At 34.0% G+C, this 11,636-nt stretch overlaps 1 protein-coding gene and 1 long non-coding RNA gene across 3 annotated transcripts; both read left to right on the forward strand.

Annotated features, from left to right (window-relative positions):
- The first annotated feature begins 1,573 nt into the window (after window positions 1–1,573).
- Window positions 1,574–2,529, forward strand: LOC131647709 (uncharacterized). 2 transcript variants are annotated; one of them, XR_009297919.1, is made up of 4 exons: window positions 1,574–1,821; window positions 1,923–2,057; window positions 2,183–2,304; window positions 2,440–2,516. It is a non-coding gene; the product is annotated as an uncharacterized LOC131647709 (long non-coding RNA). The 2 variants fall into 2 exon arrangements; XR_009297918.1 differs by having other exon boundaries at window positions 1,577–1,821; window positions 2,421–2,529.
- Window positions 2,530–4,308: 1,779 nt separating this feature from the next.
- Window positions 4,309–5,013, forward strand: LOC131650923 (uncharacterized). The gene has a single exon (XM_058920623.1). The coding sequence runs from the start codon at window positions 4,309–4,311 to the stop codon at window positions 5,011–5,013; it is 705 nt and encodes a 234-aa protein (XP_058776606.1).
- Window positions 5,014–11,636: the final 6,623 nt, after the last annotated feature.

Genomic DNA, 11,636 nt, shown 5'->3' on the forward strand with positions numbered 1-11,636 from the left:
AAAGTTTCACATTGCTTGAAAAACAAAACTAATAGTAATTTATACACCTCAATCCAACAAGGTGTTTTTCTAAAGGACGGAGTTATGAGATTTTCCATAATGAAAGCGGACAATATCCCGTAACTACAATGACGCAGATTTAAACAATATCTCGTAACTACAATGACGCGGATTTAAAGTTGATCAGAACATTGATTAAAACAAGATAAATCACTTCACAAAGAATTATTTTTGTTAATCATTATATATGTTCTTAAGTGTTAAATCTATTTGAAAAGAAAAGCTCTCTACATATAATTAGGGATGGTAAAAAAACCATACTCGAAAGTATCAACATATAAAATCCGTCATAAACACAGGACATATTGTTTAATAAATATATGCAGATAAAATAAATAGATATTTAAATATTCTATTTTTTATTGGATACAAATGTGAGTTTGATGATACTCGTATCCATATATATTCATATTCGTTATTAAATTATAAAATTATTTAAATATTATTAATTTTTTATTATACACTCTATTTTTTTCATCTTCTAAAAAAATTAGTCTTCTCATAAAAAAAAAATCCACTCCCACTTAGTACCCCCACTACCATTAAATTTTCTTGATTTCCCTTATTTTTATTAATTTTATTATCTATTTATCCTTCTTAATTTTAAGATAGCAAGCTTAATAAAAAATAATATTGTTTTTAAAATATAAATTAAATAGAAATGATCAAATATTATAATAATTATTAAAATGATTAAATATTTAATTTAATTATAAATTTTTGTTGATATGAAAAAAAAAAATATAAAAGAAATATATTTTTTGTGTATGAGTGCGGAATTGAGAAATCTCTGGCAATGGCAAAAAAGTCAATTTTTGGTTGGATAATTGGACTGGAGAATCTCTGGCTTTGAAGTACAAAATTTCTGATAAATTTCATGCTAATCTTACTTCTAAGTTGGCTGACTGGTGGAAGAATAATAATTGGTCTCTTCATGACAACTTCACTCTTGCTATGCCCAACATTCGTGACATAATCTCTGCTTACTTCATCCCTGATTTGAACTGTGAAGATTTCTTGGCTTGGAAGATGGCTTGGAAGAATATGGAAAATGGAATGTTATCTATTAAAATTGCTTATAAGGTTCTCAAAAAATCTTCTGGTGCTAATACTTGGTCTTCTTTCCCTTGGGACGTTGACTCAGCCCCAGCTCACTCACACTACTAGAAATTTGGCCTACGGCCACGCTAAAATTGTCCACAGCTCAGAAACTGTGGCCACATATATGATTTGGCCATGGTTATCAAAGCGTAGACGTATGTTATAAAATATTGAATCTGGAGTAAGAAACTGTGGCCTTTACTTCAATTGCCACGGTTATAGAATTGCGGATATTTTAAGCCACAAAGAAAAACCGCGGCCTTATAATTTTGACTAAAAATAGTGGCTCAAATCCAAAAATTTAGTGCCCGCCATGTTTTCCCTCTTTTCTTTTCGTTTCCCTCTTTCTCTTGTTTTATATTTTATTTTTTTAAAGATAAAATTAAAAAGAAAAAAAACTAAAACAAATAACGTAAAAGGGGATTAGGGTTAAGTGACCTTTAGATTCTTCTCTTCTCCCTCTCACGGTCGTGAAGCAGCAACGGCGCCGCCGGGAAAAGCCTTTCTCCTCCAATGGAACCTCTCATCTATCTCTGGTCTCCACGCGTTCTCAATCTCTCTCTCTTCTCAAATCCCAGGTTCTCTCTCGGTTCTCTCTGATCAATTGAAATCACGCCTCAACAAGAACAGAACACGCTAAAAACGAAGGTCACCACTCAGGTACGTCTTCGACTTTTACGCTTCGTTTTCTCCATATCAAATTTCCTCCTCTTTTGCTTCTGAGTTTGAATCGTCTTCTGTGTTTTTGGTCTTTGTTCCAGTTGTTGATACGTGGATGAAGTTGATGCGGGTTGAAGGTTCCTTCTGAGTTTGTGAAGACTTGAAGGATCGATCGAAGAAGATGAAGAGGGGATGCCGTTTTCTTTGAAGGTTTCATTGAGTTGTTTGATTCTGCAGTGAGTATAACATTGTCTCTTCCTGATATCTATATCAATTGCATTTCATTGAGTTCTTTGATTGTGGTACACCTTTTGTGATGTTTTTTGGTTGATTCATTATGTGTTTTTGATCTATCCAACAGGTCTGAGATTGATCATTTGACAGCCCTTATGCAGTCAAGGACTGTAGATGCACCTATTAGGGGAGAAGATGGAGAAACTTCAAAGTACTGTTGATCTTGTTCAAAATAGCTTGAACTTAGAGGTTATTTCTACTGCACTGTTTCTTGAAGTATTATGCGATTCTATTATGTATATGAAATGAATAATCTGATTTGACTGGTTGTTGTATTAGCTCTTAATTATTGTACTGAATTACAGGTGATCTATGGGGATACAGATTCAATAATGATTTACAGTGGGCTAGATGATATTGCAAAAGCAACTTCAATAGCTAAGAAAGTTATTCAAGAGGTAAGGTTTGACTGTTACTATTAACTATGCGAAGATCCTTTGAAACCTGTATGATGAACTCATGATGGGGTTGATGTTTATGTCACCTTTCTGCTTATCTTTTGCAACATGGTATTTTAGAAAAGTTCACCAAGAAGGAAACAAGAACCTCACCTTATCAAGTTCCTTCTCATGTGTATTACAAATGTCTACAAATATTGAGAAAAGCAATATAACTTTTAATTGAGATTTATTTTAAGATCTGTCTCACACTGAAAGCTCATGACAAGCATATATTAAAAAATGTTTTTGGGGAAAACCAAATTTGAATGTATCACTGTTGTCAAGGGTTTATTAGGGGCTGGTAAGACAACATTTATTTCAAATTTGAGAGCAAAAGAGAATCTCAGATTCTGTGATAGTTGCACATATATTATGTTCTTGACTATTTTACCTACAATATTTTCTTAATCAGTTTACTTGCTTGTGCTCAAGTTCTCGCACTTACTTATTTATGCTTGTGTAATTGTTTACTCAAATGAAATACTATTGTTTAAAGTTATTAGCTGATTTGTAAAAACTAGAAACAATCTTGTTGTTGAAAGAGTTATTAAATTCTTAGAGCTTTTATCTATACAGAATTATAAAGTCGGAACTACGGACAAGCCAAGGATCTCTGGAAGTCAAATGAAGTTTGTAAATGTTGGATCTCTGAAATTCAAAGGAAATTTGTAAATGTTGGATTTGAAATGGTTATGGAACCTTCAATTTTGATGTTAGGCGAACCAACTTCTGGACTGGAATGTGAAATGACTGGAATGCGGATCATCTCAACTCCCTCTAAGAGCTAGGAGATATGAAGTTCTTGAGAGTGAACATTTGCTTGGGGATTCCCTAGCCTCGGTAAATTTTAAATTCATGGATGTATCTTAGAAATGTTTTGTTCATTACCATTTGTAGCTTTGAAATTTTATTTTATTAACATGAAACAAAGCATCTCATGAGTGTAAAATTGGAACTAAACACATGCTTCACATTTTGTGTCACGTTAAATTGATTGTCACAACTAGAAAGTATAAAGTTTTATGTATATTGAATAATTGGGTCATTGGGTCATTTTGTGCTTGTGGTAATTGGTTCATGTCTGAGTAACTACTTGCACTAAACTGTATTTCAACTGACTAGACCACAATTTTGAAAAGGGAGTATGGTTTATCTTGGATACATTGTGCAGCCTCGGATAGCCTTAAAAAATAGATCTCAATTGGGCTGAAATTTTATGGCAAGAGACATTCTTACCTTCTTTGCGACTTGAAACCAAGAAGCAAGAAGAACAAGATTTTTGTACCTTTCATTTCAGCAGCCTCAATCTATTGTACTAAAATAGATTAAGGTTATTTTTAATCAACAAAATGAGCATAGAAATAAACCGTGGCAAGATTAATGGTTTAGAATGTACAAAATATAACCACGGTTTTAAATTTGTGGTCATAACCAAACCGTGGCTATATCTTGAACCAAAATTGTATGTTAAATTGAAACCGTGGCTTTACCATATGGCCACAGTTCTGTAATCATGGCAAATATAAACCGCGGCCTTAATCAAGCTACCTAAACCGTGGCCTAAAAAAGCCACGGTTGTAAAAAAGGCGTGGTCTATACCAAAAAACCGTGGACTTTACTTTAGGCCACGGCCGTATACTCCACAGTTGGATTTTCGTGGCCAAACCGTGGCCTAAGCGTTACGCCACGGTTATTTTGCATATAGCCTCGGTTTTCTGGGCGTGGCAGGAGGCCTTTTTTCCTGTAGTGCTCAATGCTTGTCTGGCGGCTCCTGCATAACAGAATCCCTACAGATGAAAATATTGCTCAGAGGGGTTTATCTTTTCCTTCAAAAATCTCTCTCTGTCATGGCTCTAATGAAACTACCACTCATTTGTTTTTTGAATGCCCTTATGCTACTAATCTTTGGAAATGGTTCAATGCTCTTCTTCCTATTCCTTCCCCTATATCTTCTTTGTCTGACTGCCTTCTTATGCTTAAGAAAGCTTGGAGTCCTCAAGCTTTGGCTGTGCTCAAGGCTCGCTTAGTGTACATTCTTTATCAAATCTGGCAGGTTCAAAATTTGCATAGGTTTGAAAACAAAAACATTCATTGGAAGACTTGTATCTCCAACATTATGGCAAAAGCAGATTTGGTTGGAAACTTGTCTCGTAAGAAGGCTGATGGGTCTTTACATAGCTTCTCCTTTCTTAAGTGTTTTGGTGTGAATCTTCATCCTCGTCCTCCCTCAAACACGATTGATGTCATTTGGTATCCTCCTGCTAGAGGATGGATGAAGTGTAATATTGACGGGGTTGCAGTCGGTTCTCCTGGTATTGCTGCCTGTGGAGGTATTTTCCGGGATGATCAAGCTAATCATATCCTTAGCTTCAGTGCTTTTTTAGAAGTTGGTTCCTCAATCATTGTTGAATTTCTGGCTGCAATTTATGCTATTGAGAAAGATAAGCAGATGAATTAGACCAAGCTATGGCTGGAATCAGATTGTATTTTGGTTGTGAAGGCCTTCTCTAACTCAAATTTGGTGCCATGGAAAATCAAATCTCGTTGGCTTACGTGCTGGGCATACACTCTTATTATTGATTTTAGGATCACTCATATTTTTCGTGAAGCCAATTTTTGTGCGGATTTTCTGGCTAGTATCGACTTAAAGACCAAAAGGATCACCTGGTTTAACTTTGTGCATAAAGATATTTTTAAGGATTACTTACTAGACAAGAAAGGAACCCATAAGCTTAGGCTTTGTTCTTAAGAGGTTTTGGCTTGGTCCCCTCTTGTGTTCTTTGTACTCCTTTTTATTTATGAATATAATCCTTTTTGATTAAAAAAAAAGAAGTCCGTTCACAAAGACGGGATGGATGATGAATTGTTACCTCTAATTAAATTTCAAGGTGGAGGGGTAGTGATATAGGAAGGCAGTGTGGAAGTGGTAATGCTTAAATTCACTTATGCAGAGATATAAGTGAGAAAATTAAATATTAGCTTAACTATAAAGTTTTGAAAAAAAAAATCTCATACCTAAACCAATTGTATGCTTTCTCTATCATGTAATGATTCTATGAGCTTCTTTACGAGTAAAATATGGTATTATAGTTGATGATTCAATTCACTCTTAGAAAATCGAGGATTGCTCTCTAAATCTCATGTGGTGCTTCCATACAACTAGAATTTAAAGATACATCTTCGGACGCACCCTTTTTATACACTCGCTAGTCTAATTTACTGAGATAGTGAAACACCTATATTTTGCTAGAATTTAGTCCTAAGATGCATCTCAGTATCTACACTACGTGGAGTTCGGAGATGCATTTTTCGTAAAAACCATTAATTTAAAACTCAGTAAGTTTTACGGAGGTGCATCTTCGAAACATGTTCTGTTTGGTCAAACTATAAAAAAATGCATAAAGTTGGAAAAATAACACAAATTAACATTCAAATACTTAACATTACATAGATAATCGTTAACATAACTTAACATTAAATTTCGTTATAAACAGGTGGTTAAGGACGTTAAAATATCTTTCAAATATATTCAGTTGATCTTGCAATCGTCGCATTCATTTCAATCAGACCCTTTGGTGAGTAACGATAAAATGTACTCCACTTAACCTTTAAATCTTCATTCATCTTTAGTTCAAACTTGAGGAACCATATCTTCTGTTTCTCATCAATCAACGGTGAATGATACTCGAGCTGGACAACTTTTCAATTTTCTATAAATCGCACAAGAGTTTTCAGTTTGGATTTCAGATCAGCGAGAGGTATGTCCTTTGAGACTTAAATTGAAGTGGGGGTTTTACGCTATTGAAATACAAAAATGCCAGATTTTGATATGTATTCTTTATGGTTATTGTGTTTTTATAAAGAACGTGGGATAAGAGACCCTTATTTATACAAGTTTAAGATTAATTTGGACTTTAAAAATAATATCCTTTGATAAGGGTATATTTCAGATATGCATATCCAAATACATTCTATTTTTTTACTGTTAATTCTCTGTGTGTATGGTTAGCATTAATCTTAGTAAAAAAAATTAGACAACATGTTAAATATGTTAGTCTAACTTGCAGAAAATATATGTTGGACATAATGTTGAACAAGATATTCTATCTACTGTAACTAGTATGACATGTCGAGTAAGATGTCCTATGCAAAGATCATCCGACATCTTGACTGTTTGCAAAGTTGGGTTTTTTGGATTCTATTTAAAGCCCAAGTCCAGACTAGAGAGGTGCTTTAAATAGAATACTACAAACTTAATTGAAGAGCAGGGCTTACGGGAATAGGCTAGGGTTTGTATACAAATTGTGAGCCTATTTAATATCATGTTGATAGAAGAGTATGACTGATTTTTGAGTTTTAAGTTTTGTCATGCATTCATAATCTGTTAAGTATTGAATGTATGTGTGTCATTTAGGTATTGTTGATACATGTAGCTAAGTGTGTGTTGCTTGTGTTTCAAGCTATTGTTCTTGATCAAAGCTTTTAAGAAGGATCAAATTTTTTTTTATTAAGGGAGTCTTAATCGTGTATTGTTTGTAATTGAAGATTATGGTAAAGGGTCGTCAATATTAGTAACTAGGGTAGTTATTGTGAGACATCACTGCTATGATCGGAAGTGAGAGGGGTTTCTCTTATCTAGGAAGTTGTTAGGTAGAAGTTACACTGGGTATGGATTAAGTGAGAAGGTTGTAAACTGGAGGTTGTTTGCATAATACTTCCATTTGACACTGCTAATAGCGGATTTCCTTCCTGACTTGGTAGCCCCCAGAGTAGGTGTTGTTGTACATCGAACTGGCTTAACAATCCTGTCTATTGTATGTTGTATCAGATCAAATGTCCCAACAAGTTATAGGACATCTGGAATTTGAATACCAAAATTTCAATTGGTATCAAAGCACACATCCTGCTCTGTATTTGGGTGAGACTCGAGGAAGATATTTTCTAGTTCAATGGACAGGGAAGAAGGATTTAATGATCAAATCCATGAAGAACAAGGAACACAGGTTCGTGTATGATAGAGGAAAGTGTGTGGAATCCTTTTACTGCAAATAATAGGGTACTATCTATGCATTGCAGTATAAAGTATCTGCAGAGACACTTAACTCAGACAAGATGTCTTGACATGTTTGAGGAAAGTTAGGAGAATTTATTTTTCTCCACAACAAACCTATAAATTTTGTGTGCAACATATGTGTGAACCATTATGGTCATTTGCCCTGAAGGGGAAGTAGTGTTATGAGTCATGGTCTGAAGATGTTAGTTATGATCTCTTATTGATGTGCTGATGTATTGAGTGTATGGTTGATATATTTTCAAACCAGTGTTTGGTCTGAAGTCAACTAGTTGGTGTTGCCAGTGTGCAAGAATTTTTATGACGTGCCTGAAGGCTGTTGAGGAACGTTGATGTGTGTTCCGCTGCATGGCGCCTAATGTAAAACTGGTTGTTCCTTGTCTTTACCGTTGAGATCTTAATGATATGCTCTTCAAATACCAATATGGGAAGAACATTAGGGTTTGGCTTCCTCAGCAGTCTTATCTCATGTTGTTGGGATATGTGGCAGACCCCTCAACCAACTCATTAAAGCTTCCAAAGATTCTTGAGGTTCATCTCAAGTCCACTTATAAAGGCACTTATCAATAAGTTTGATATGTTGCGTAGCAGATGCTTTGGACGCCAAACAAATGTGTGTTGATCATATATGTTTAGAACCTTCTCCTGATTTGGAAGGGGAGGCATCTGGGGTGTGCATCTAAGAAGTTTCTATCCAGGAAACACATCTTAGATAATTGTTCTGATCAAATAATGATCAACATTTTATTTACTCCCGAGGTCGAGCTCAATTGTCAAGGACATTCTTCCTCACACTTGGAAGGTCTTTCTGATAAAAGGAGCCCGATTTGTGTGATCTTGTTCGAGTGGAGCAGGTTCTGATTGAGTTGGTACAAATGGAGTAATATGTGTGTATGTGCACTAACCACGGGTTGTGTTGCTATTAAGGAGGAGAATGTATGATTCTCTAAGGTGTTATTGGCAGTTGTTGAAGGGAGCCCCAAATCTGAAGTTGAAGAGCTGTGAAGATTTGTTAGATATAATGTCTTGACATCCAGGTGTTGAGAATTTATTTTTCTCAATATGCCCGATAGTGTGTCTCATAAACAGAATGGAGGTTGTTTGTAACACCCTAATTTACCTCGGAGAATAATAAAAAAATCATAGTACAAAATTTCATTTAAAACAATCCATCACAAAACTAGGATGTCACATATCTTCATAACATAAACATTGCTCACAATTATTAATGGATACATAACACATTCAATATCGGATGAATCGATCAAAACAACATAATCCTCAAAACATATTTTGTTACGTAGTGAAAAATATTCATAATTCAAATAAAATCAACATAGCAACTTAATTCAACAATGGCCAACATCAATACTTGAGAAGGCCTCAACAATTATTCAAAGTCCAACAAAGAAAAAAAGGGTTCATCCCCCTAGTGTTATGTATCAGATCAACAACACCGAATCGAACTAACTGAAGGTAAACATCCTTCAGTCCTGATCACCTGCACGTTACCAACATAAGGGTAAGATTCAAACATAAGAGGTGAGATATCATAACAATATAAAGAAACGTATGATAATAAGTATATGAAGAATAAACTCATACACATTTCACCACTTCACAAAATCATCATCATCATCCATCAACAAGTAATACCTCGTGAGTTTAAGAGAGACTTTGAGAGAGGTGGACTTGAGAGAGAGAGAAATGTGAGTTTCGTATGAAGCTGATAAGCCGCGAGTTTGAGAAAAAACGTTGCGTTTGGGTTTTTTCTTATCCTCTTTTTGCGGGTTTAAGTTTTATTTCTGCATAAATGGTGGTAATTGCTGTGGGCCTCAGGGCCCATTATGCTGCATATACCCCCTGTTTTACAAAACTGAAACACATAATACCATTGGGCTTCTGGAGCCCTTGACCCATTAATTTGACACTATATCCCCCTCTATATGCTTTGGCTGAAGAAGAAAGGTTTTTGGGCCTGTCTGTCTTGGCCCTTGTGCCAGCCAGGGTGTGTGAGACCTTTTGCTGGTCCACACCCTTATTTTTGTTTTGCCCCTCCTTAAAATTTTCATTTTTCTTTATCATTTTAGTTTGTTTTCAGGCAATTTTTGTGTGATATTTTTTCATGGTATTAATATTTTTCAAATACATGATAAAATGACAAAAATATTAGATTAGAATTTTCTTTCTATTATTTTTTGTTAATTTGGTTGGTTGAACCGCATTGCTATGTTCCCTTAGGAAATGCTTGATTCAATTTAATCAAATTTGTTGATTTGATTAAATTGAACCAAATGTAGACTTTAGGTTTGAGCCATGTATGATTACTTTTAGGCCAATAATCTCATTCAAAAATCCTAAACATCATGTAGACTTGTACATGATAACAATAGGTTAGAAACTCCCATTTTCTCATCATTTTCTTTTGTACATAAAACTAAAACTCCTTCTTAAGCAAAATCCAAAAACACTTAACAAAATACAAACTCTTTCACAGTTAAAGGAGAAGTACTTATATATCTCTTGTTTAAGAGAATTACTTGAGGTATTCTCCTAACAAAACACCAACAAATATAATCTTTTTTTATAACAAGTTATTTACATTCTACTGCATCGAAGGTCGTGCCTAATATTAGAGTACGGACGTTAACGCCGCCCATTAAAAAACACAAACCAACAAAACTGTTGAGAAAAACTTGATAGTTTAAAAAAATGGTCTTTATCTTTTTTATGTGTATGACTATTGGTCTCTCATTCCATGATACTATTACTTAACACCCACCATAAATATTATTAACTTCGGAATCATAATGAATTGTCCCCTGATTATTGAAAGCTATTGGGAAAGGATACCTATCATCTAAATTGAAAAAATAAATAAAATTATTAAACTATTAATTTTTTGATCTTGTACTTGAAGTACTTAGAGCAAGCTTTGATTGACATGACAACAAACGGCAACCACAACAACTAAAGTTTTGGTTTTATAGAAAAGAGAAGATGCAAACAAGTCTAAAGAATAATGAGTAAATTATTCTGAAAAAGTGAAGATGTAATAAGAAAGATATGGTGTGCTAGCTTTAATCTTGATCAAAGCCAAAACATTAATAAAGCAATGAGAAAACATAAAAAAGTGTTTAGAATCATCCAAGTAGAAAAGTGACACTATGAGTGATAAAAGCTAACCCTAACCAAGTATATATGGATTATTGCTGAGTAATAATTACGTAGAAAGTTAGGTTAAAAGCAAAAGCTCACTGATTCAAGGTGAAAATGGGAAGAAGAAAAACGTAGAAGACAAAAAAGTGAAAGAAAAAGAAAAGAGGGGACCAAAGGAGAAGTTATTGGGCCAATTGAATAATTTTAGTGAATAGTTATGAGCTTGACCTTATATTGTAGATTTTACTTTTACCATTTGTTATTTTATTTTTAAGAGCTTAAATATTTATTAATTAAGAGTACAGAGAAATTATACCACTATATTATACTACCGCTCAATAATTATTTACTTGATATTTGTATTATATCATCATGTAAATTTTTATTTACCCATCTAAATAATTTGGATACTGATACTCCTTTGACTTGTCAAAAATAGAAGCATATTTGTGAGTTTATTTTTTTCCTGTCATTCCTAATTTTTTTTTAAATAATTTCATATTTATCCCAAATGAATTAATGATAGGGTTTTCATTTCTAATGAGTGTTTGCACTTTCACTTCTTCTTCTCTTTGTTTTTATCATATAGATTAAATAGTTGGAGAGTATGAATAGAATATAATTTGTAACACACTAAATGAAGAGGTGATGGTAGACTTTCGTGAGTTTGATTGTTGAAAATTTAAAATTTTCATGTTTGTTAGTTTATTTTATACGTTGTTTCGATGTTGAAAATTCAAATTGGTGTTCGTTCATAATTGAAAATAGTAAGTTAAGAAAGACCTTTTCTAGTGCGATAAATGTGAAATGTGATATGCGAAGGTGATGGTGGAAATGTAAAGGTGGCCCTT

The sequence above is a fragment of the Vicia villosa genome, linkage group LG2, assembly GCF_029867415.1.
Source record: "Vicia villosa cultivar HV-30 ecotype Madison, WI linkage group LG2, Vvil1.0, whole genome shotgun sequence".
NCBI lineage: Eukaryota > Viridiplantae > Streptophyta > Magnoliopsida > Fabales > Fabaceae > Vicia > Vicia villosa.